This window comes from Acomys minous (genome assembly GCF_964271855.1).
Source record: "Acomys minous genome assembly, chromosome: 6".
NCBI classification, from domain to species: Eukaryota; Metazoa; Chordata; class Mammalia; order Rodentia; family Muridae; genus Acomys; species Acomys minous.
This window is the reverse complement of record NC_140487.1, coordinates 56227660-56253336: the sequence shown is the minus strand read 5'-3', so window position 1 is coordinate 56253336 and position 25677 is coordinate 56227660. Positions and strand designations below refer to the sequence as shown.

Sequence of the window (25677 nt, the reverse complement as noted above, 5' to 3'; positions counted from 1 at the left end):
GCATCTCCCTCTCCCCCAAGATTGTGCCCCAGAGTGAGACACCGATATCTAACAGTACCTTAAATAAATGCAAGGAGAGGAAACCACATGCCACACCTACCATCAAGTTCTACACACTTTGAGAATTAAATTATCTGGTAGGGTCCACAATGTCTACTAAGTAAAGGTCTGGTGGAGCTGCCTTAATAACGTAGAAGAAGAAGGGAAGGAAACGGGCCTGCTTCTGCTGGCAACAAAGATAGTCAGCCTGCACCGGCCAGCTGACTCAAAGGTATTTATTCTATGGCAAGTGCTTCCTCGCAGGTATCCAAGCCTGGCAAAGCTGTCCAGGTCAGCGGGTTGTTCCACTGAGCAGTATCCAGAACAAGTGTCCTCTCGGGGATCGCACACAGACGCTTACCAGGGATGATGTCTTCTTTTTTTGGTTACGGTTTCCACCAAGTTGAATTTTGTTTTGGTGTCTGTTATGGTTTTACTTGGGGAGGAGCGGATAAGGACAGGAAAAGGAGAAGAGAAGACGAGGGCAGGTAAGTGACAGAAACTGATTTAGGTCTCTAGCGGATTATATGGATGAGGGGATGGGTGTGGAGGCGCTAGGAAGAGGGTGGGGATGGGGGTGTGGGCTGTGAGTTTGTGCTTTCCCAGGCGGGCCGGCAGGGGCCGAGGCTGAGTTGGAAGAGCGCATCTTGGTGTTAGGAAGTTTATGGTCTTTCTTCCACTTCATTCTCCGGTTCTGAAACCAGATCTTGACCTGGCGCTCGGACAAGCAGAGCGTGTGGGCGATCTCGATGCGGCGCCTCCGGGTCAGGTAGCGGTTAAAGTGGAATTCCTTCTCCAGCTCCAAGACCTGCTGCCGGGTATAGGCGGTTCGAGAGCGCTTGGGCTCACCTCCGTTATAACTGGGGTTGACTGAACGCCAGAACCCCAAGGAGAAGGCCAAGGAGGAGGGAATGGAAGAGAAGAAGAGGAGGAGATGGGAGATGGGGTGGGGAAGAGCAATTGGACATCATCATTATATAATAACCTGACACCAAGTTCACACAAAATACATAAAACGGCAAAGAAAATGTTTCACAGGCTATTGACAACGGGAAACACCCGAGAGCCATAAAGAATGGTCCTGGGCATTGGGGCTGAAGAAAAGCTTCAAAGACACATGGCCCGGAGCCTCTGCCAGGGCAATTAAATTTATGGGGGCTATAATTACTGCCCTAACAGTTTGGCGTCTCGTAAATCTCGGGATAAAGGGACCCTGGGTACAAAAGGGTTCTCACGATGGGACCAGGCTGCGGGGCGGCGCGCACACACCCACAGCCAAAGCGCGGGCCAGATTGGGGGGGTCTCCTCCCGCGCCCTGCCCCGCGCCCCCTCGCCCGCTGCCCTCCCAGCGGCGCCACATACCGGCGCTCACGTGGATCTTCTTCATCCAGGGGTACACCACGGGCTCCTTGCCCTTCGGGCCCGCCGGGCCCTGGTCCGCCTGCAGCAGCGGGCACGCGGGGGCGCTGCCCCCTGTCGCGACAGCCGGAGTGGCGGGACCGGGGGCGCAGCGCCGAGGGGGCGCAGGGGGCTGCGGGGCCGGGGTGTGGTGCGCGCCGGGGGCCGGGGACTGCTCGGGCCGCGCGGGGCTAGCGCCTTGGCAGGCGTAGGGACAGGCGGCGGCGGGCGCGGGGTACAGGCCCCCGGGGTAGCTGGGCTCGCGCGCCCGCGGCGCGTAGTAAGCAGGGGGCTGGCGGGCCGCGTGTAGGTTCGGGGTCGGCAGGTGCGGGGCGGTCTGAGGCCGCGGGAAGCCAGGACCCCCGCCCGCGCCGCCGTCCCCACCGCCCGGGCCGCTGTGCGGTGCGAACTCCTCGAAGGGAGGGAACTTGGGCTCGATGTAGTTGGAGTTTATCAAAAACGAGCTCATGGTCATTAATTTGTGAAGTGCAAAAATACTAATTTTTCTCGCGGTGTCGTTTTTCTGCTCTCGCCGAGGCCCCTCCCCCTCTCGCCGCGCTTCCCATCCCCCCCCCACCATCCCCGGCGCCCGCCCCTCCCCCCCGCTGTCAAACGCCTGCCCCTCCCCCTCCCAACGCCGCCGAAGTTCGCGCCGCTCTTCTCCCGCCCCCGCGAGCTCCCCGGGGCCCTGCGCGCCCCGCCCCGCGCCCCACGTGCTGCGATCAGGCCAATGGGCGATCCGCGCGCGCGGACCCGGATCAGGAAACACGCGGGGGCGTGATGAATGCTGCTTTCCACCGGGGCGGGAGGAGCCAGCAGCGCTTGGGTTCCTCGGTTCCCCCAACTTGGATTCTGGCTGAGAAGTTGGGGCCTGTTAGACTGTGGGTCCTTTCGAGCTCTGTTCCTGCCCACCACGGCTGTGCTAGGCCTCGGGGCAGCTGGTCGCCACGGCTCAACGCTGACCTCCAGTCCAACCAGGCCTCGAGTGGTCCTCCGAGGGTTCGAGGGCCTCAGGAGAGGGAAGGATACTGGGACCAAGAGACAGACCTTGGCTTTTTATCCTAGCCCAGGAATAAAACGAAGGAGGCCTACAGACCCATTTTTCTCGCCCCCGTTGGTTCTTTACCCACGCCATGCTCATCCACCAAGCTGTTGGGAAGCCCCTGCTTTGCGAGGCGCACTGGGAGAGTGTGAGTGGGTGGACTGCGGAGCAATCGGGTCAAGGAAGTACAGCGAGGGCGGTCCACTAAAACCTAATGGATACTTTCTTTTTTCTTTTTTCTTTTTTTTTTCTCCAGAGGCCGAATTTGCACATCATTTTTCATTTAAAGATTTGGAAGCTTCCTATATTGCAATTGATGGAGATGCTGACAACAGAGCAAAACATGCCTCCTTTACTAGGCGCTATTGTGAGACCTCCACCCTAGAAAGGGAATGGAGAGGGGTGACGCCTGCACAAAACCGGCTTTGAATCCAGTAACTTCGCATTTCAGAACAACTCCCAAACAAAAACAAGCTTGAGATAGAATAAGACCCTAGCAGGTGTGATCGTCAACCGATCTTTTCTAACTTTCCCCCTGTTTCCCCCCCCCCTTTTTTTTTGGATGCTGTTTCCTCAGGCAGTATCTAGGAGGAGGGCTATATTTACAGGACTGCCAGTAATTTTTGAATTGCTGAAAATTAGCATATTAACGATATCAGTAGCTCCGGAAAGGAGGGAGAAGGGACTGTTGCCTGCCATTTGGTAATTGAAATTTGATGGGTAAACTAATTATGCCATTATTAACAAATAAATTACTTATTAATTCCACCTAATGTTGATCTTTGAAGTAAATACTGATGCCTCATTCGTACTGTGTTCTTTCTTTTTCCTTTCTTCTGAATAGCAGACACTCCTAGATCCTTTGCATGATAGTAAGGCAGTGCAAACTGGCACGTCACCAATCTAAAAATAACTCTCATGTTGGCATACAAAGCAAAGATAGTTCAGCTGGTGCACCTAGTTGATCTTTCAGAGAGCAGGATAGAACAACTGCCTGCTCACAACGCAGACAAGGAAAGTTATAACCCAGGCCTGGAGACACTTCAAAAGAATGTCAGTTCTGTTACTCACTTGGGCTACTAAATACTGGGATGTATCTCTTTGATGGATAGTCATTTAATGCTTAGCCACATAAAGACTATTATATGAGACTAATCTTTAAACTAATTTAGGGAAAGAGGTTAAAAAAAGGATCATGTTAGTTTCTGACTGAAATCGCCTTAAAGTGGCACAAAGAGATTTTCCACGTTGGGCGTATGTGCCAGTAAAGAGAGCTGTCCACTGACATGCGGCACCATGAAATTTTTTTTTTTAAAGTGAAATCTGAGCCGTAGACAAAAATCAACACTGATTCTAATCTTTAAATATCCTCTCTAGACTGAGGAGGAAGTGCAGCCTGTGGTGCTGTGGCTGCTCTGAACCGGCATCTCTCTCTAGCAAGAAAATCGAGGCATAAAGTATACATTATCTAACATAAATAGCACATATATATGCCATACTTACAAATGCATATGTATTACACATCTGGCTATGTTTCAAGTTGGAGGAAAAGCGTAAGAAAATTTTCTTTGGCCCTGGTGTCACCAACCTTGAGCACACAAGTCCTAGCCGTGTCTGTCTGTTCAATATTATTTACAGACACTAAAACACAGAATTCGTGTTGTTTAGCCTCAGAATTGTCTACAGAGTTTTCTGCTTTTAAGTATTAAGGAGACACTGGCACTGTTTTGTATATGGTTAAGCTGGATGAGTTAGCTCTGCCTGTTTCCTGAGGGTCTATTAGTTAAGGAAGATAGGCTTGCACAGAATCCCTCAAGGCCTGTAACTTGTCTTTGCGCTTCTATCATAAACACAAACGGAGCCAGGACCACCAAGTGTTATCTCACACAACGACATTTTGACATTTTACTGCAAGATTTATGGCTGTAATAAACAACCCCAGTACCTTTCTTGAACCTTCCACAGCCTCCCTTTGCAAGCAAGCCATAGCATAATCCCATTGAATCGAATAATCTTTTGAAAAACATTAAAACTAAAGAGAATCTCTAGCCTTTACAAAAGATCCAAGACGCCAAAGGAAAGCTAGAAAGAAACTAACTCAATTAGAAAAACAAACCAAAGTTTACCAGCTGCATCTTGCCAAGGGAAAAGATGGGATCCACCCCCCCCTACTCCCCCAAATGGAGCTGAGAGGGAGTGTGCTAATCTTCACACACCAACTGGCTCTAGTCCCAAGCGGGGCTGAAGCCCTAGCTTTTCCTTGGGAAACTGGTAAGCACATTTGTTCATTTCCATGTGCAGGGATAACATATATTTCCCAACATACTATCTTAAAATCCCATTAAGTGAAATAACTTTTCGTCATGTCCTCGCATTCCAGATGGAGCAGAGGAGTCTGGGCGAGGGAGGGCGAGGAGGAGGCAGTGCTTGCTTGCGGCTTGCTTTGAATCTGATTTGAATCCTTTTGAATATATTTGGAACAGCCTTCCCACTTGAATGCAACCCTGTCCCAAGTTTCAAAGTGACCGAACAGTGACACCGTGTGCATTTTGTTTCTTATTAATCTTACACATTGACAGTCTTTGTTAAGTCACAGGCGCGCCCTCACCAGCCGACATTTTCATATTTGTTAGACGCGCTGACCTGAAGTTCACCTCGGCCTTGGACTTTGCGCTTCTAAAAGGTCTATACAGTGTCTTTTAGAGAGTGGGGTGCTTTGCCCAGGTCAGTCCTTCCCAGGAAAAACCAAGGGGAAAAGGCAAAGGAAATGTAAGCATTATGGGATGTATTGACTGTATTTGTCCTTTGTTCTTTAGAGTGAGGGCCTCCAGGCTGTTCTTGATCCCCAGTGCTTCTCTAGAGCAAATAGGGCTACGAAGGCAGGATTTTAGGCTGCCTGGTACTGCCATTTAAGTGCTTCCTCCCGTCTACACTAGGTGTTTGGTTATAGAGAAACAACACTTGACTAGCCATTTTTGCTAATTAATTTGTTTAGGGTGTAATTTCCTGATGACTGTTTACAATAACAATATAGCCCAGGCATAGAACTGATACTTATTTTAGGACACACACACACGCACACACACACACACACACACACACACACACACTGATCACAACCCTCTAAAAAGGTAGGCACTCTCAAAGCAGTGACTTCCACAGGAACCTTTTGTCACTAGACTAGCGTCAAGGGTGGTTTGGGGTATTGATGCTAAAACGTTTCTTGGGTATGGCTTTAACCAAAAATACAATGAAAAAAGTCCCTGTAAGAGTCATAATATCTGGATGAGCAAGTGGGGCCTGGGTTCTGTTACAGCAGTAACCATGGTTGTTTTCTTCCATTTCATCTGCCTAATGCCATTTGCCTCCAAGATCCTTGCCAGGGTAAAAACTTTACACATTGCACAGTAGTCATACTCTGATTACTTGCTTTCATGAAGGCAGCATTTGGGAAATATTTACTTTACCACTGAATATATGCCTGGTACCATTAAATCCAATCAGCCTGAATGTGTAGAGATTTGCCTTAAACATCCCTGCAAGGTTGGCCTTCTGAGCCCTTAAATTTTCCCCAAAATTAACAAGAAAATATTTTTTAAAAATCTTTCTCATTGTTGTTTTCCTGCCTTGATCATTTGAAGGTCAGCACATAGGAAAGGAAAATACATTCCCTAGAAAATAGATCCCAACCCAGACACTTAAAGCTAATCTAGATGTATGAAAAATAAAATATTGGTTAACACTTGATTTGCAACAGACAAATGAGGCATGATTCCCCGTCTGCTTCTTGAACACACTGTTCCTTTTCTGCTCCTCCCACCCTCCTGCTTAGCTTGCTCCCCACTCCCTGTCCTCGGTTTGTCCTCCACTCCAGTTCCACACCTATTTTTTAGAAGTGCTTCCCGGAGAACAGAAACCCAGTGGTTCTCCACTGTGGCATAGCACGGAGACCCAGTTTCCTGCCTTCTATACCATTACTCACTTGCAGAGTGTAACAGTCCTCTTTTATCCCACATATATGGCCTCTCTTTAGAGCTTCCACTTCCCTGCTCTGACAATAGTTGCATTTCGTGAACTGCAGGTGGGGGTGGGGGTGGGGGAAGGCATAGTCTATGCTTGAAAATTACCAGGAATATACTTTCCCCCCACACTTTAGAGACCATTATATGTATTAAAACATTAAAAAAAAAAACACCCTGACCAATCAGAATCACTCTCCCCTTTTCATATAAAAGGAACATAATGGGGGCATTAGAAACTTGCTACTTGGCTTTTGAATGGTCCTCTGATGAGCTCTTAGCATTTTTATTTTGTGACAAGCCCACAAACCATTCTTGGTTCTCCAGCATAGAAGGTTTTGGTGTTTTGGTAATCTATGCCTATTTACCTGCTGCTGTTCCCTCAGAATGGCAGTGATAATTCAATATGAAATACAGCATGTATTACTCCTGAAAAGAGGAATTTTCTATCCTTTCCTCCGTAATTGAGGTCATTCAACCACCAGGGTTCACCTGGAGTCCACACCGTGATGCACGCATCACTCCAAGCCATTTTATCTTTTGTGCTGATAGTTGAGATCGCAGCTCTAACATTGACATCAAACTCTGTCTGGGCAGATGACTAAGAGTGCTGCACAATGTAAACTTTTGACCCTCACTTTTTGACCTGCAGTTGTAACACGCTAACCACAAAGATACACAGCACTGAGCCTCTTCTTTAGGGGGAAGGGGCACTCTAGGTTCCAGGCAGCCCTGCTCTTACCACTGCCTCTTGGAATTAGAGGATGGAGTGCATATTTTTGTGTATTTGTGGCCACGTTTCCTGTCAAACCAGCCTCCTGTTTCTTCATCCATCGTCATCATCATCATCATCATCTTCTTCTTCTTTTTTTTAAGTCAGAATTTAAGAGCTGGGCTAATTTGAAATCAGGCATGATTCCACTAGCAAGGACAATTTAGGGGAGGAACTGAAAAATCTTCTGACAGCAAAAGTGCAAGAAAAAAAAAAGGGGGAGAGGGAAATCTGAGCAGGGGAGTGGGGGAGAGTTTTGGTTTATTTAGAAATAAAGCCAGAGCCTTAATTGTTGGGAGAGTTGTCCCAGGCAGGCCGGCTGACTGTGAACTTGTACTAAAGCGTGCTCTGCTGGCGATTCCTAGGGTGTGCAGATTTATCTTCCTTGCATTTACTTAACCCGGCAGTGAACTGCATGGGTGCCATTTGTTAGGCGATGACAGCCTTCACCTCCAGCAAGGGCTGCTTCACAAAATCGCAATAATTACCCAATAACCCTCATAACAAATATTATTACTGAAAAGGCCAGTTTGTAGGGAAGGGACATGATAAGGGGAAGACAAAGTTCTTTTCAGAAAACATCAAGCAAAACAAATCTGAGCTTCCCTTCCAGTTCCGGAGTTTAGGACTGTGGAGCCCCTCCCCTATTTGGGTGGGAGCCTAGGCTGAGCCTCTCTTCCCTTGGCATCCTGTTTATAGAAGAACATGCCCCCCCCCTTAGAAGCCAAAGGGCTGCATCCCAAGATACTCTGCCTTCTTTATGGTGAGCAAGCCATGAGAAGACCGCAGCCAGAGAGTGCGTGGGTGGGTGGGTGTGTTGGGGGGGGGGGAGATGCTAAGGGCATCTTGCAAGCTAAAAGAGTTGTCTTCATTTCTAGCAACCAATCTTCTGCACTGTCCTTGTTTGGATGTAACAGTCTCCAAATCTCAACAAATGAGCACAACTGTTTCTGGTAGAAAACTCAGTCTTGCTCTCTCTATCTCTGTCTCTGTGTCTCTGTGTCTGTCTGTCTGCCTCTCTCTCTCTCTTCTCTCTCTCTCTCTCTCTCTCTCTCTCTCTCTCTCTCTCTCCTCTCTTTTCCTCCCCTCTCCTCTCCCCCAAAGCCAAACTGAGTAGGGCAGGGCAAAGTGGGAAACCACAGGAGAAAAGGAATCTTGGCATAATGTTGTGAAATTGGACCAGGGAAACCCTAACAAACCCCTAAGTAAGTGTGACCAGAAGCTCTCTATGGTACTCATAGTTGAGGGAATATATTCTTTTTGGCTTGTAGAAACAAACACAACCCTGCACATTTCCGCCACCTCCTCCTTTTACAAAAGAAGACACAGATTTTCTGCTACCAGCGGAAGCTGGATATCTTCATAAAGCCCTCAGTGGGAGAGGGGTTTTTCTCCTCTCTCTCTCTCTCTCTCTCTCTCTCTCTCTCTCTCTCTCTCTCTCCTAAGTCTTTAAAAAAGACTCAAAAATCCACAAGAAGATACAATTCATCTACAAAATGAGTAGAAACTCAACCACCTTCTTAAGTATGCTTTCCATGAAAACTGTAAGAAAGAAAAAAAAAATGTCCTCCAATAACAGTTCACACAGATCAGACTGGATGTTGTATTTCTTAAAAGTCACTTAACTCCACGTGGGTTGACCTGCCCTCTTAAATTCTACTTAAGCCTTGTGAAGATTAAAACAGACAGATGTAAGCAAGCTGACAACACTCATAGCCTGTTAATTTTTTTTTTTAATTTGTGGGAAAGATCCTTAGGAATGTATCTTGTTGGATATTATTCCATCAGCTTTTTTCTGCATCCTCAGGTCTCAGGGTGTGGCCAACTGATGTTGCTGGTGCTTCCTTTCTCCTAGGTATACCCATGAACCTACCAGCATGACTCTTGGGTATTTATTTTTAATTTTTTGCTCTTTATTTCGACAACCAAGAAATTATGCAAGTAAAATCACCAGACATATAACCAAAACAGAACCACTACCCAACATTATCTAATAACCCAAACTCAGAGCAGCAAAACAAAGACTCTAGCATTCACAGGCACATCAGATAATAAGAACTCATTTCCATGTAATTTTTTTTTATTCTTGTTTCTTCTAAGAGGTGGACACATCTTCCTGAGTGCTGAAGCACCAATATTCACTTCACAAAAAAATAACTTTATGGAGTCTTCAGCTTGCCACTATACAGGGAAAGTGGAATTTCTGAGAGTTTTTTTTGGTGGGAGGGTTGTTTTGTCTTGCTTTTTATTATTCTGATATTTTGCCTTTGAATCTCTGAATTTGGGGCTTCTGTAGATTTATATTGAATGAAGGATACTTGTGTATAATAATGCTTGTTAAGATTTCAAATCAATACTTCAAAACATCTCTCTTTAAGCACTTGGTAAATACCTTTACCAACTCGTAAAGCTCCAGAGAAAAAGAAGAGCCCCCTTTTAAGTTTTGTTTGTTTATTTGTGGGGTTTTTTTTTTGCTTCATTTTGAAATATAGTTGGAAATTTTGGCTTAGCTACTCAGACAAGATAGGAGGGATTTATTAGGTCTCTGATGGGTACCTACCCTAAGAAGACCCCAGGACAGGCCAGAGAGTTCCCAGTTAGGCTTGGCTTGCCATTAAAAGACATGGGAAGCTGGGGCCCAGATGGCATTGTACCCAGGAAATTTATATTTTACCTAACTTTACTCATTGGTGCAATTTTGGAGACTGTTTTGGAAAACATAGATTATGTAAATTTCCTGGGATCAAACAGAAAGCACAAATAACAAAAGAGAAGAGGAAATCTCCTACTGACAAACGAGCAATTTCTTCCTAAACTACCCTTTATGATGTGTCAAGAAAAACAACCTGGGGACTTTCAAGTTGGGCATTGAAGACACCTCAATTTCCCTTAAAACTTTAGGCACAGTTTTAGAAGAGAGAATTTGTCTGCATGTTGAAGAGGGGTACATTTCTCTGTCTTTAAGCGTTATCTAGGGAACCGCTTAAGTTGCCTTGGTCCTGTGCATAGACGTCTTATTCCTACAAAGAAGTGAAGGAAAAGGAAAGAAGGGAATGAGAAGAAAGGCAAGGCGGAAGAAAAGAAAGCGCTTTAACCCCTTTCAATTAGCCTGGGGATTCAAAGACTAAAGTTAAATCCGGCCATAAAGTTTATTGCTTCAGAATCACAGGCGGGTGAGAAGGCTGCCAGCGAAATGAAAAGAGCTATCAGGAGAACAGGGTTCAGGGAAGCTCAGTACCTCCTATCGCCTAGGTGGGGACCCGCTGTTCCCAGCATCCTGTGGGTGCTAGCAGCTTGGTCCCCCGCCATATAGCCAAGGCCCCAGCCAGCTTCCACTCTCCCCAGCTAGTCTGAAACCCAGCCCCGAAGGCCGCCGCCTCAATTCAGTCCTGCCAAATGACCCTGGCCCGCGAAGACATATTGCACAGCCCCATAAGGAATCCCGCCAGCGTCGGCCTCAGCCCTGCCCCGGCCTTTCTTTCAAACTCTTCAGTTCAGTTCAGCCCCCTGCTCCAGTGGCGCCCCTTCAACTCCCAGAGCTCCGCGACCCCCGAAGAGCCTGGGCCCGACCAAGCTTAGAAAGAAAGGTGGGAGCTGCCACGTTTTCACACACAGACACACACACACACACACACACACACACACACACACACACACACACACACACACCACACACCATCATCTTTTTGCACGCCGGCGGGAGCGGAAGTCATTAACATCCACGATTGTGCAGCAATTAAAGTTAGGCCTGGGGAACGCAGCTCCGCTCGGCCACAGGCGTTGTTCACTGTGCTGCCCCCACAAAGCTGGCTCTGCTTTGCACATGTGGCCAAAGGGAAAAGTTTGCTCTCCCATTTTGAATACAAAGTCAGCTTCAGTTTTACTGGGCCAGAGAGAAAGACAGAGCAAGAAACTTTTTAGAGCGTAAATTCAAGAGGCGAGCTTACCTTAACTTGGAGGGAGCCATTTTTTTCAGAGAGTTTTGAGAAGTTGTGGTTTGGACACTTCTGGGCCTAAAATTGACAATTTGAATGACCAGGCAGCACACGTAGCCTGCAAAAGAGTCAAATGGAGTCCAGCGTTAGTGAGATTATATGTTATGTGGTATATAATGTTGGATGTCAACTCCCCAAAACCATAAAACTTACTTTAATGGCCCCACGTGACGTTTTATAGCCAGTGAGCCGATCTGTCTGTGCTATGGATGATTTTACGATCTAATTCATAGACAAAACCCTATTCATTTGGCACCCAAATGTCATATAGCCGGAACTGGGGCTTATAAAGTTTACTGTTTTATAACTTTTAAAAGGAAAGACGGCATCCGTGCAAGCAGTCGGTAAATGTGCAAATCTCTAGTTGGCTTTAGCTGCTCTGAGGAGTTTCCCCCAATGGAGCTAGGATGGGGTAAGTACTTTCCATTTGTAGCAAATTAATTGTGGCAAAAGAAGCCAACTGGTTCCGTGAGAGGAGTGGGGAAAGGGTGCTGGCGTGGATTAGTGGGCTGAGGGGTTGGGGTCTGCAGCCTGGCAGAAAAGCCTCTTCAGCAAGGCCTAGAAGAGCCTTAGGAATGAAGGTTCTATGTGGGCCGGAGTGTGGCTAACAAAGCTCTGGCCTTTCTCTCTTTTCTATTCCTCTCCATTTGGGTACTCACTAAGTTAACTTGGTTTCCTCAAAGATGACCAGAGTGGGCCCAGGCTTTGGAACCTCCTCCAGCTTTTCCCTTCTTTTGACCTGACTTTTCTGATGGTTCAGAGTTAGGAAGGCTGTGAGTCAAAGTGTTGGTGAGAACCCCACCATGGAAAGGCAGGCTAGCCCAGGTAACCCCAGACTCAGCAGCTTCCAGCACTACTGGACAGACAGAAAACCAGAAAGAGCCGCTTGCTATTTGGCACAAATCAGACCAACAGCACTTACAATAGAAAGTTTATTATTTTTTTTTGTTTCCAGTCAGTATGTTTTCCTTAAAAACAAATACAAAAGAAAAAAAAAAGCTGATCACAGTTTGCTTAAACAGCCAGACTTGGACAATATTTGTAACTTTGTTCACAAAAACATACATCACTGAAGCTGAGCTTATAAGAGCCACTTCCAGAGTTCGTGCAAAGGGTCCTACAAAGGCACGCAGGGACACACCGCTTGGAGTCACAGTTTTTGTCACAGAGTCACTAGCCACTACACGTTGAACAAGTTAAGTTGTGTCTCATCAAGTCACTTCTACAACAGCATTAATTACACAAGGAATATAGGTAGTTTGAATAAAAATATCTTTAACAGCTTGGAGCTATTGAGACAGGAACACTTCCACGCACATGCACATTAAACAACTCAAGTGCAACACACAACATTGGCACTAACCGAGGTCGAAGGGGGGGGCATTTTGTGTGTGTGGATTTTTTTCGCTCTCTTTTTTTTTTTTTTTTTGTTTTTTGTTTTGTTTTAGTTACTTCAAGTAACACAGCTTGCTTCATATAAATAAGTTAAAACATCTATTTTTTTTTTCTCAAGACAAAGCCATTCAGGACAAAGAGATGAACAGGAGCAGATCTACTTTATACAGGCGCTATAATGGCAATAAACAGGCTCATGATTAAAAGATGAATTGGGGCAACGAGAACAGGGCTTCTTCACAGAAGGAACACAAGGGGGGTTTCAGAAAGTCACCTTAGTACAGACACTACGGAGAGCTCCGCTAATACTGCTCAGTACTTTAACCGCTCACAGACTCAAGGGCGGAAGGCCCCGCCCGCCGCTGCCATACTCATGCTTTTCAACTTATTATCTTTTTTCCACTTCATTCTCCGGTTTTGGAACCAGATTTTAATTTGTCTCTCGGAGAGGCAAAGAGCATGTGCTATTTCAATCCTTCTTCGGCGGGTCAGGTAGCGGTTGAAGTGGAATTCTTTCTCCAGCTCCAGGGTCTGGTAGCGCGTGTAGGCCGTCCGGGCCCTTTTGCCTTCTGGGCCACCTATGTTGTCTGCAACAGAAAAGTCAGCGGTTTAGCCACCAACTCCTCAGCACCCGGTTCCAAAAGTCAGCCAGGGTCCTGAGCTGAGGGAGGAAAAGGCTCAACAAGTCCTCCCTCCCCAACCATCCTTCCCGAGTTTCTTTTCCTCTTCCTTTCTGAAGAGAAAAAAACAAGATGGTTTGGACTCTCAGAACAAGCGGCCCACCTGAGGCTGGAACTCTGTCTTGAAGGACAGCTTGGCTTTCCCTAACCCCCTACTCTGCTCTTTGGCTCTGCCACGAATTGTCCTAAGCAGGGGCACTGCCCTCCTAGGCTGCCCACCGCTCAGAAACGCTCTGGAGCACTGCCTTTTTCTGAGTTCCCAAGTGGCCTCCAGGTCACCCTCCGTTAAAGTTCCAGCCGCTCTAGCCGCCTCCTATTCCAGCCCATACGCTTGGGGCGCCCGCTTTCTTTTTCTTCCCTTTCCTTCCCTCTCCCTCTTGCCCCCAAACTTCAGAATCCTGCCTGCCCTCGCCTGGATTATCACCCCCCAAGCCCCTTTTAGGGGGCTCTAATTAGTAACGCTGTTTCCCCAGCGTAGCCCTACTCATAAATTATCCACCCCTGACAAGCCCGATTCACGGCCCCTACTGCCATCCCTGCCTCTCCATGCCCTCCCTGCTCGGCTGGCTTGCCTGACCCTGAAGCGAGTTGCGAGGCGCTGGGGTTCCAAATGGAATTTCTTCTTCTTTTAACATCTAAACTTGCTTGGCCACCCCATTCTTCTCCCCTTCACCACCCCCTCCCCCAGTATCTGTGAATGCTGGACTCTGCTGCAGTCATGGGGAGGAAGTAAAGAGGAAGGCAGGGAAAGGAAAACCGCAGGGAGAGACGCTGCGGGCTGGAGAGAGGCGAGACTAAGAGAGAGACCCGAAAAGAGGCTGCAAAGAACAGAGGGTGATCAAGACCCGCGCCCCCCACGGACGCGTGGATCAGAAAACGGCTGGTTTTACCGTGACTAATGTGCAGCTTGCGCATCCAGGGGTAGATCTGGGGCTGAGCGGGCGGCGCCGGGCTCGGCTCGCTCTGGGCGCTCGCCTGCTCGCTGCTGGCAGGGGCGTCCTCCTCGGCTGCGGACGCCGTGCCAACCCCTTCTCTGCTGCTGATGTGGGTGCTGCCGGCGTTGGCCGAGGCGCTGCTGGAGTTGCCCAGGGAGTTTTTCCCGCTGTGATGGCTGTCGCTGCCCGGCGAGGGGGCCACCGCCGAGCAGGGCAGAGGGTCGGGTGGTGGCGAATGCGTGGACGTGGCCGGCTGGCTGTACCTGGGCTCGGCGGGCGCCGCACTCGCCCCGGCCGCGTAGCTGCGGGCGCGCTCGCCGGAGCCAAAGTGGCCGGAACCCGAACGGCCGACGCTGAGATCCATGCCATTGTAGCCGTAGCCGTACCTGCCGGAGTGCATGCTCGCCGAGTCCCTGAATTGTTCGCTCACGGAACTATGATCTCCATAATTATGCAACTGGTAGTCCGGGCCATTTGGATAGCGACCGCAAAATGAGTTTACAAAATAAGAGCTCATTTGTTTTTTGATATGTGTGCTTGATTTGTGGCTCGCGGTCGTTTGTGCGTCTATAGCACCCTTGCACAATTTATGATGAATTATGGAAATGACTGGGACATGTACTCGGTTCCCTCCTACGTAGGCACCCAAATATGGGGTACGACTTCGAATCACGTGCTTTTGTTGTCCAGTCGTAAATCCTGCCTGATGACCTCTAGAGGTAAACTCGTGCACTAATGGGGGAGTTGGGTGGAGGCGAGAGGGGTGGCGCGCGCGCCCTGGGCGCGTGCCCGCCACCCGTCGCCGCCGTTCAGTCGGACTCGAGCGCCACCCGCTGGAGACAGGGCGCATCGCTTCGCTTCCGACCTCGGGCTACAAGGGCCGGGGTCGAATTGAGGTTACAGCCCATTATGGCAAAATTATTGCATTTCCCTCGCAGTTCCATTAGGATGTACCAATTGTGAGGCCGTCAGCTGCCGATCGCACGCCTGGCGAGGATACAGAGGATTAGGGGGAGGTGGTGACTTAGAATTATTTACAACAACTTTACTTCCCCGGCTTTGTAGCCCCTCTTATTTTTGTATAGAGGTTGGGGTTGGTTTGCCCGGCCGGCCAGCAGCTGTGAATTTTGAAAACACAGATATCACCTTCGGGGAAGGGAAGACGATTTACCCAATTGAAGAAATAAATCCTGCCCACAGCAGCAGCCACAATTACGGCACTGTTTTTGTGAGCGCATGAAAAACAATGTCCCTGCCGCTTTTAAACGACAGGCATCTATTAAAGACAGCTTTTTGTGTGTGTAGTGTTTCTCCGAGGCGAGGTCAAATTCCATACACTCATATAACCAGAGTCGATTTTTCTTCCGTATAAATACGTTTTTCCTGTCGTTCGTTTGCTATCTGATTTGATTATTTTATCCAGCCTGGAATATCTTCACCCCTGGTCCGGCTCCTCGGGCCAGCCGGGCTCCAGGTAGCAGGGTTCTTGGTGAACCCAGAGAGTGGGCCCTGATACCCTACAGCTTCCGAGGCTTCTTGGAAGCTGGGATCCGTGGACAGAGCTATTAGGGTCTCGCTTAGACGTCCGGGAGAGTAAAATTGCGGGAACAAATAGAAGCATTTCGTGGTAGTGCCTAGTATCTCCGTGGTTATTTTCCTGGGCTAAGAAAGACGAAAGTAAATCAGAAATGTAGCTAAGAGGCGAGCAGACTCTCCCCACTAGAGGCCTGGCATCTCAGGCGTCCTTGGCACATTTGGAAGCCAGGGCTCTTGCGGCTCCCATGGTCCTGGGCCCCCTCTTTTAGTCCTGAAAACTGATAGGTGGCGGCGCTCGCGCTGTACGAGGCAGGGAGTGGAAATTGGGAGCTGGGAGCTTGCAGGAGCCTAGTCGCTCCCGCTCCCGAGGCTGTAATGTTCCACTCGCACTCAGGTTGGCTTGCCTTGGCTGAGGCTGCTGCTCTCCCGCTGACGATTACACACCAGCAGAGAGACTTGGTTTTGTCGAGAAAGTGGGGAGTTCCCCTTTGTTCCTTCGGCTTCTTGTTTAGGGGCATCCTGAGAGGCCAGGACAAGGCTGGGGCCCAGCTCTTAGTCCCTTTCTTTCCAGTAGCCAGAGCCGATTTGGTGATGCCCTTCAGGATTTGATGGCGAGAGACCAAGGCGGAAAAGCACAGACACCAAAAGGGGCACTGCTTGGGGCTCCTTCTTCCCCCAACAAGCTTGCGTTTGTAGCTCAGGGGGCGCCAAGGCGCTAACACGGCTGCAGGGTCAATTCTGGGTGCACACCGGGACTCCCAAGCTGGCTCCGGCAGCCTTGGGGAGAGAACCTGTGTGTGTGTACAGTGCGTCTGTCCCACGGCTGACATTGGATGTGCGGGGGTTCTGTTTGTTTGTTTTCTGTAATAAATAAATGCGCAGACGCTTGCAAAGCTTTGGATTTCCCTAGGCTGCAGAAGAAGGAGGCTGGAAGAAAACTTGGGGAGCAGACAAGGACACCAGGGGGCAAAGCCGATAGAGGTTACAAGGCTGGCCTGGTTCCTGCCCTGGAGTCTACTCGCCCGCCTTGGCCTCAGAGTCTTCCCCGCTGGGCTGCGTGGAATTGATGAGTTTATTTTCCTTTTTCCACTTCATGCGCCGATTCTGGAACCAGATCTTGATCTGGCGCTCGGTGAGGCAGAGCGCGTTGGCGATCTCGATGCGGCGCCGCCGCGTCAGGTAGCGGTTGAAGTGGAATTCCTTCTCTAGCTCCAGCGTCTGGTAGCGTGTGTAGGTCTGGCGGCCTCTGCGCCCGTGACTCCCGTACACGGCACCTGCAGGCAGGCAGAAATACGGTGCGGGTAAGCGAGGCCAAACCAATTCAGCCTGTGTGCCTCCCAGCCAGCAGTCTCTAAACCTAGAAACTACCTTACTCCTTCTACCCCAGCTTTTCTTGCACCACTAGCGAGGGCAAAAAGCCGGCTAGATGGCAAAGATTATTTCATACCAAGAGAGATGTTTTTCACCTAAAAACGACTTGGGTAGGAAGTTAACTGCTTTTGACAAATGTAGTTTGTAAGAAAACCATTAGAAGTGAAGAAATAACATGGGCATTCTTAATTTGAGGGGCCAAAGTCACTGTTTCAAGGGAGTGTAGCATTTATTTGTCTGTGGGTGGAGTGGGGATCCTGGGAGCACTATGGAGACTGAATTCTCACATTGGTGTCAGTGAAAGATGCTATAGAGGCTCCTAGTGTCAGATCTTGACATATTTTTGGAAAGACAAATGTGGCCAGCCTTCTCTCAAATCTTTGCATATTATTATCAAGTTATGTGATCCATCTGAGGGAAGAAAAAAAAAACCCCACTCTACTGGGCAGAGTGAGTTTTCAAGCAATGACACTGTGCAGTTTTAATGTCCCCATTAGGCTCTGTCCTGCTCCAAGAGGGAAAGGGGACTCCCAATAGACCGTGCTGTAGGCTAGGGGGTGGGGTCCTGCCAATGCAGGACTGTGCTGGGCTGTCTGGAGGCCAGAGGTGCCCAAGGGTGAGGGAACTCCCTCCCAGGCTCTCAGGCAGGGGCTCAGGAGGAGGCAGAAGTTGGCTAAGAGTGTGAAGTTGAGTGGAAGTTAAAAGAAGGAGGGGGAGCAAGGGAGGGAGGGAGGGAGAAGAGAGAGAGAGAGAGAGAGAGAGAGAGAGAGAGAGAGAGAGAGAGAAAAGAGAGAGAAGAGAACGTATCTATTCTGAGAAGGTGGCTCTTCAGAGCTTTGGTGGAGACACTGAAAGAGGTCAAATGAGGAGAAGACGAGGGCCTTTGCCTGCCTGGGCTTCTGGGGTTCTGAAGGGCAGCAGAGAGAAGACTAGAAAAGTGAAAGGGTTGGTCTCTGCTGCCTGCTGGAGGCCCGCTCTGCTGGGAGACCTGAGGGGGTGTTACAAGGGTGCAGCTGAGCACGATTTTTCATCTGAACCAGTTTTCTCCTCTCTCTTCTGTTACCCCTGTTCCAGGTCTCATATAGCTTGTCAGTGAGTCCTTCACTCTTCCCTAAAGTGTCACCTTACATGGATCTCGTGGCTCTGCCTTTCTTCTGGCTGGGCCTAATTGTCCCACTGGGAATGCTTGGGTTTTTTTTTTTCTTCTTCTTCTTTTTAAAATTTTCTTTTCAGAAAACACGGTGAGAAGGAAACTTTGTTCACCCTTTCTTTCTCCCTACTCTCTCCTTCCTTCCTTCTTTCCTTCCTTCCTTCCTTCCTTCCTTCCTTCCTTCCATCGTTCCTTCCTTCTTGTCTCCTTGCCAGCTTTTCCTTCTCCCTACACTCTCTGGGGTGGGGAAGGAGGGAAATGCCTTACCCGCACAGGAATTCATCCGCTGCATCCAGGGATAAACAGGGCTCGTGTACTTCCGGTCGGTGCCTTCCTCGTGGAGGGCTTTGCCCTGCACGCTGCTGCTGTCAGGTTTGTACTGCTGCTCGGGAGAAAAGTGCAGGTAATCCCCGGGGGCCCTCTGCTTGCTATTGCCCGAGGGTGAGGCGCCACTGAGGTCCTTATCAGAATAGAAACATGAGGCCCCGTACTCGTAGGATGCCCGGTTGCAGGCCAGGACCGAGTTGGACTGTTGATAGAAACAAGGTGAGGTGTATGTCTTGTCCGGAAGACTCGACGCCCCGTAAGAGGCCGGGAAGGGCCTCAGCGCGTCATAGCCGGCCGGGTAGAGGGGCAGCTGGCCCAAGAAGGAGTCCTGGCCGCTGGGCAGGCTCCCAGGGAAAGTGGGATTCACAAAATAGGAACTCATTTGCGCGCCCCTCTGCAGGACTGTGATTTGTTGTGTATTAGTACATCTGGCTATAACTATTAGTAGTCATCGAACTGGTTTGTTTCTGGATGGCCGAACGCCAAAAGCGACAGCAGCAAATCGCACCAGCTGACGCAGCGGCGACCAATGGGAGCGAGCGCCGGAGCCCGCTCCCCGGGGACCGCGGCGACCGAGGCAGCAAAGTTACAAACAGCCCCCAGCCCGCCTGCCCGCCGCCCGCCCGGCAGATTAATGGGCGCACACAGCCAGCCAGCCCCGCTCTCCCCCACACACCCGAACGCCAGCGGCGGGGCACGGGCCCGGACGAGGATGTGCAGATCAGAGCCGAAAAGAGGCACTAGTGCCCAGGTCAATAAGAAGGCCCCATCAGGCCTGCTCTTTCCTCTTTCCTTTCTTTTGCCTTCTTAGGTTTTGCTGGTTTTTCCCCTCAAAACAGGAAACCTGACAATCCTGAGCCAGGAGGGGCGGTGACAAGGAAGGCTTTGCTCTGGAGAGCCTCCTGTCCCAGTCAGGTCCTGGGTTGCCCCTCCCCTGTGCTCCCTTAACCGTGGGTGTGGGGTTTTTTGAGACGGAGAAGGGACTCTGAGAAGCTGGGCCTTCCCTCTCTGCTTTTCAGCTCTGCGCTTTAAGGATAGGGAAGAATTCCCTCCCATTCTTACGACAGGTTGGGCCTTACAGCCCAAAGCTGAAAGATCACCCCTTGCTGACCAGGCCCAAGCCAAAGGCAGGGCTTTTCCGCAGGCCCCTTCTTCCTAAGCATCGCACTCCAGGTTTTACTCCCCTGCAATGGCCCCGTGCCTGCGTGGCCTTAAAGCAAACACGTACACCCTCACTAGCTAGGCACCGCATCTTGTCTTTGAACCCAGAGAAAGGAAAAACTAAAACCCATGGTTTCAACAAGAAACCAGCTACAGCTCTACAGACGAGGGGGGGGGGCGAGGTGTTTATGAGACTGGAGTAGGAAGCCATCCAAGGGACTTAACTCCCTTCACACCGCGTCCCAGGACTTCCTTAAGCTACTGGAACTGCTTAGAGCACCTCCCGGTAAAAATCCAGATGCAGTCGTCTGCCCCCTGTCTCTGCAGAAGCAGGGGAGATGCAGGGCCCTTGGTGGAGAAGGGCACGGAGTGCTGCTCCTGGGGCCCAACGCTTCGCACAGGATAATTAATAGGCACTGTAGTAGGTCCCTTACCTTCCCAGCCCCTAACAACTCCTGACGCTGCAGGAACTCGAAAACCAGAATAGTCCTGTCTCCCTGTCATTAGCTCCAGGGTCCTGAATTGCCCTGACCATTGGCCCAAGCCTGGCAAACCCCAGATAGGACATGGGAAATATGTCTTAGTCTTGCCTGCACTAAGATCAGTCTCATTTTGTTAAAAAAAAAAAAGTGATATCGGTTCAATGGCATTTTCACGACTATGTTTATAGGGCTTGTAAAAAAAAGCCCTTGAATTAGCTTTAAAACTCCCAATTGTGTGCATGTTGAAGAGATATTTACAAGACTTGGTTGGCGTTCAGGAGGTTTTTTTTTGTAAGATCTGTAAAACCCTGATCCATGCCGGACTGATGGTTTGGGGGAGGTGACAATTGGCAATGGTCTTGTAGGAATCTGATACCGCTTCCTTCATCTCTCTTTTGCTTTTCGTCTTTCCCCCTGACCTTCCTCCCACTCCACCCACCCCCACCCCCCAAAAAGAGAAAAACTGGAAAAGGACTTGTCATAGGTGGGCCTCCAGAGAGCCTGTGAAGGCACAGAGAAGGGAGGGTGCCCCCACAGGCCTTGTGCCTAAAGTCTTTATCTCTCCAACCCAAGAAAGTTTTTCCTTTGCTTATAAGCAAGACTTAGCCAGGACAGGATACAATTTAGCATTTCTCAAGGAGAAGATGCAGTGAGTGAGAAATGAAAACTCAGGAGGAAAAAGGTGGATTTTTTTCTTTAAAAAGGTGTTTGAAGAAAATAAGCTAGAGTTATTGGTTCGTAAAAAAATATTCATATAACAATTATTTCAACCAATATTATTTGAAGTGAAAATAGCCATTTTGCAGGTGTTACTTGTTTATATTTATCGTTCTCTTTCATAATTCCATATGCCTCCCGCACAGGGTTGGAGCTGGTGACAGTTTATCACCATTATTGCTGTTTTTTAATCTGAATTTTAGATTTAATTGTCTCAGCCAATAAGAAAATTTGTTTTCTCAGCTAGGAGGCAGAAAATGTATTTCTAGCTTCTGTAAACAATAAGAAGGAAAAAATAATAAATTGAAATCTTTATATGTAAGCCAAGGCTGGTGCATATTTAAACTGGCTGCCATCCGATCTACTTACATATATATATATATATATATATATATATATATATATATAGAGAGAGAGAGAGAGAGAGAGAGAGAGAGAGAGAGAGAGAGAGAGAGAGAGAACAGGAACTCCACACCCTCAATAGAACCTCTCCTGAGGTGATGAAAATGACCACCTCAGGACTCTCTGCTAGGTCAAAGCCACACAGAAAACGTACCTTTTATCTTCTCTTCGAAGGAGGTAGGATGGCAGTAGGGTCACACAGGTTACCCTTGCCCTGGGCTGCCCTTTGAGCCCCTCCACTTCTGCCAGCCTAGAGCCTGGCCTGCAGGTGTGTGGGCGACCCCGAAGGCTCACCTCCATCCAACCAAATCTCTAGCCCTTAACCCAAAGCACACAGGTGTGGCCTCTGCCAGTTATAGGCCCTCTCCTGAAGCCGCCTTCCAAGCCATAGCCAATCCTCAGGGCGAACCAGGCCAGCAGGCCTCAGAGCCACAATTGGTCTCTCCGATGCCAGAATCCCCAAAGCCAGAGCGTTCCCCAACAGGCGTGAGTCCCCAGAACGCCTTTGGGACACGCAGTTTGGACAGAAACAGCCAGGACCGGCCAGGCGGCCTGTACAACCAGTCTCCATGGTGCTGGGTTGGGGGCGAGGAAAGGACCCGAGTCTATTCCGGCGTCTGAGGTTTCTGTCATGGGTAGCCGAAGCAAGGAGATTTCACAGCCAAATAGACTCTAGGAGACTGCCCCTCAGGTCCCCTTTTGTCCCCCTTCCCCTGCTTCTGGGGAATCTGAGGGGCCCCGTACAGCAGTCACGCCAGGCTCAAAGAGGCGGGCCGCTGCTGGCGCCGCTTCCGGCGACGGCCACAGCGTGGCAGCAGCGAGCTCCAGCTAGGTCGCAATAAATAATCTGCCTGCGGCAGCCGCAATCAGACAGCCAGCGGCCCTAGGAGGCAAATGCGGCGCTTTATCTACCCCTGCCCGGGGCACATCCACAGCGCTGTCCCTCGAACGTCCCAAACACCTTTGTGTCCTTTTTTTTAAATTGCCTGGCCTTTGTCACGATACTATCTTGAGATAGGAAAACAACAATAACAACCAAAAACCAAATAAACAAAAAGAACTATAGTCCAGAACCTCGCGACTGATTTTCGAGTGACTTTGTCTCCGGGGGACAAATCTAACCTGGTCAGATGCGCCTTCAGGCTCCCCCACCATGGCTGGTACCCCCTATGCAATGCAAAGCCACCGCCAGGCCAGCAGCAGCATTCAGTGCAGCCTCGTGGCTCGTGGCTCGCTACATAACCCTCTCCCTGGTGGCTCAGGAGACAGGAGGCTGTGAGCACTAGCCTGCCACTGTACTTAGGTTGGTTAGGGCTGCAAGCCTGCTGCTATTACCCAGACTCCGTTTTGCAACCTTTCTTCAGAAACCTTAGACGTGATCTTTGTACCTGCACCAACACAACAGTCCCCGGCGCGAAACATCTCCCAGCAGCACCCAATTAACTCGATTCTGTCCTCCACCCAGAATTCTACAACGCGCTACTAACCCGTTTCCGGGGGCCTCCGGACACCACTCTGGTCAGAAAAATCAGGCAAACGAAGCAGGCAATCACCGGAGAACTCTGTATTAGTAAGGTTTGTATTCGTGTTCGCTTGTTTCCCCCTTCCTCCTTTCTCTGAAATTAGCCCCATAGGCGAGAATAGTGTACTGAAGCTCACACACACACACAAAAAAAAACCACCAACGCCTGTGCGTTAACTCGCTTGGTTCTCCTCTCTGCCCACATTCCTAGCTCGGGAACTATCTCTGGTTGTCGGGGAAGTCAGTAGAATCAATTTAGGCATGAATGAAATAATCCAAAGCCCCAGAGGTGATAGGGAACAGCAGAATGCCAGATGATTTCCTTCTGGACTTCCCCGGGGTCACTAGGGAAGGGAGAATGAGGACCCAAGCGCGGGGCGCTGTGCCACCAGGGGGAAGGCTGATCTGCCTTGAGGAAATGATGTAGGGGGTGGCCTTAGTGCGTGAGAATGAATGACGTGTTTGGGCTGCGGTGTGTAATGGGGCTGAGTATGAAGGGACAGTCCCGATGAGGAGGAGAAATGCCCCCTTTCAAAGTCGCTCTGGATGCCCTCTCTCACCACTGTGGTACCTCACCCAACCTCTGCCCTGTCTCCTTCCCGCATGTCTCACCTTTAGACCGCGGCTCCCAGAAGCTCCTGATTCTCTGACAGCTGTCGCTTCGGGCAGCCCAAGAGACGAATTGTCCTCCTATCTGATGCCAGAGGACGCAGGAAATTAGCCAGGTTGCGAGTTGCAAAGCGCCGGCTGCTGCTCCAGGAACTGGACGCGCCCCACCTCCAGCGACAGCGGCCGGCCTGGGCCTGGCAGCGGCTTCCCTTCTCTCGCCATCGCTGGACAAAGCGCAGCCCAGGCAGGCTGGGAAGGCAGAGCTCCGAAGCACGCAGGACGAAGCGGAGCAAAAGAATGCGGCTCTATTCTCGCAAGGGAAATTATAAAAAAGTTCATGTTCACGGTTCCTATCCACATGACCGACAGCGGCCAATGGAAGGGCCGAACAACTCATAAAGTTGTATTGCAAAGTTGTAAATTTTCATAAACAACAACGGATTTATGACCCTTTCCCCATCACTAAGAGGAGGCAGCTCTTACACCGGCGCCATCTTACCACCGAGGCTGTCCCGGTTTGGGGCTTCAGGTTTTACAGACACTTTTAGGTCCAATTTTCTTAAAAAGAGTCCTAAGAAGCTGGCCCAACCCAGCCAGGAGATAAAAATGAAGATCTTCCCGGGCTAAGCTCAGGATGCTCTTAACTACTTCCACCGCCCCTCGCCTTTAGTCCCTTGCCGCTCGCCCCTTCTCCAGCCAGAGTCCTTCCTCAGCAGAAGGACTTGACTAGGTTGTGCAGCCTTGTCTGAGGCCCATGGCGGGCCCCAGAACCGCTCCGCGGCAGTTTTGGACCCTGGGGCACCCTCGCCTCTACTGAGGGCGAAGTGGGGGTGCTGCGGCAGGGACCCCAGTCCCATATCCTACCCTGGGGCTGGAAGTAGGGCACATGTGGAATCCGGGATCAATTGGAGGGTAGGTAATACACCCTTTTAGAGCTCAGATTACACCTTTAGAGGAAAGTTGAATTTGGAGTTCGTTCATGGAATTTATGGAAGTTTTGGGGAGGCTGTAGATAGATAATACAGTGTATCAACAAATAGTCTTTTCAGTGGATCTATATACTGGTGCACATACAATAGACAGACAGAAACATCTACAAAGAAGAAGGCACATATACGATTATAGATGCATAAAAATGCACACATAGACACAGAAAAGCACGCGACCACTGACACGGATACCCACACATCCAATTTTACAGACATGGAAAACGTTAGCACACAACACAGATATACACACACTACGGATGTGGACATGCACACAATTATGAAAAGTATAGGCAACCACACACAGAAATAGAAACACATGTTTATACAAACCTACACATAGAACATGTAAAAAAAAAAAAAAGAAAACGACCCATTTACACATGAATGTCTAAAACTTGGACTCAAGGGTAGTCTCTCCGTGTGTGTGTATGTGTTTCCCTTGCTCCTTTGGCCTACAGCCGGGGCTTGCCATTCCGCCATGGCCACCCTCCCCTTGCCCCAAGAGCCTCTGGATAAAGCAATCCGTTTCTTTGTCTCCAAGCATCTTTATTGTTACATAAAACACAGGTAACTGGGCTAGGAAGCACACCTTCCCTGAGCCCAAGGCTGGGTCTAAGGGGGACACGAGACAACAAGTGAGGTGATGGGGACTGGGGTGGGTGTAGGACACCCCCCACCCACTACAGAATCAGTTCAATACAACACACCATGCTACAAAGTCACCCCATTTAAAACAAGTCTTCCCAAGTCAAGACATTCCTTTACAAATGAGCTCCAGGATTATAGAAATGACAAAAAAAAAAAAATCCGATTCAAATATACAGTTTTTGTCCTTGTAGGAAAAATCAGGGTGTACATATTCAACACAGCTGAACAGTTGGACACAGAAGCAAAGGGGGAGGGGGCGACAGTGAGACTTGAGTACAGCTCCTTAGTCTCACAAAACCGAAGTTATCTATTCCAGAGGTCTGCAGCCAGCTCAGGAATGCTCCCCTCCTGGAGTAGGGAGGGGTAATGGCCCTCAACTTGAGGTGCCAAAACCAGAGAAAGAGGGATTCTAGGTTGCAGCACTTGGTATGCTTTGGAATAAATATATTATTTTTCAATTTAAATAGAAGCAAATGCCCTGGTCCCTG

General features: G+C 49.4%; 4 protein-coding genes and 2 long non-coding RNA genes across 8 annotated transcripts in view; 2 read left to right on the top strand and 4 right to left on the bottom strand.

Moving 5' to 3' along the window:
* HOXA3 (homeobox A3) overlaps positions 1 to 23568 on the bottom strand; it is a 44842-nt gene extending 21274 nt beyond the window's left edge. Inside the window, exons 1-2 of one of the 2 annotated variants that reach the window (XM_084786084.1) lie at positions 23556 to 23568; positions 11218 to 11323 (exon numbers count right to left, since the gene is read on the bottom strand). The gene's annotated coding sequence lies outside the window, so the exon portion shown is untranslated. Of the gene's footprint in view, positions 1 to 11217; positions 11324 to 21575; positions 21655 to 23555 lie in introns of those variants that run through there. The other variant, XM_084786082.1, reaches the window with a different exon arrangement.
* Positions 275 to 1978, bottom strand: HOXA4 (homeobox A4). Its single transcript, XM_084786102.1, has 2 exons — positions 1402 to 1978; positions 275 to 909 (listed from the first exon to the last, which is right to left on the bottom strand). The coding sequence occupies exons 1-2, from the start codon at positions 1910 to 1912 to the stop codon at positions 563 to 565; spliced, it is 858 nt and encodes a 285-aa protein (XP_084642228.1). The 5' UTR covers positions 1913 to 1978; the 3' UTR covers positions 275 to 562.
* Positions 2097 to 3247, top strand: LOC311599963. Its single transcript, XR_014780082.1, has 2 exons — positions 2097 to 2631; positions 2736 to 3247. It is a non-coding gene; the product is annotated as an uncharacterized lncRNA (long non-coding RNA).
* On the bottom strand, positions 12181 to 15125 carry HOXA5 (homeobox A5; the record flags this gene model as incomplete). Its single annotated transcript, XM_084786090.1, has 2 exons — positions 12181 to 13247; positions 14231 to 15125. 2 exons carry the CDS (start codon positions 15123 to 15125, stop codon positions 12997 to 12999), a joined length of 1146 nt encoding a protein of 381 aa, XP_084642216.1. The 3' UTR covers positions 12181 to 12996.
* On the bottom strand, positions 16823 to 20712 carry HOXA6 (homeobox A6). Its single transcript, XM_084786105.1, has 2 exons — positions 18600 to 20712; positions 16823 to 17085 (listed from the first exon to the last, which is right to left on the bottom strand). The coding sequence occupies exons 1-2, from the start codon at positions 19039 to 19041 to the stop codon at positions 16826 to 16828; spliced, it is 702 nt and encodes a 233-aa protein (XP_084642231.1). The 5' UTR covers positions 19042 to 20712; the 3' UTR covers positions 16823 to 16825.
* On the top strand, positions 18583 to 23698 carry LOC311599960. Of its 2 annotated transcripts, none has more exons than XR_014780078.1 (3): positions 18583 to 18704; positions 22887 to 22996; positions 23562 to 23698. It is a non-coding gene; the product is annotated as an uncharacterized lncRNA (long non-coding RNA). The 2 variants fall into 2 exon arrangements; XR_014780079.1 differs by having other exon boundaries at positions 18637 to 18735.
* Positions 23699 to 25677: the final 1979 nt, after the last annotated feature.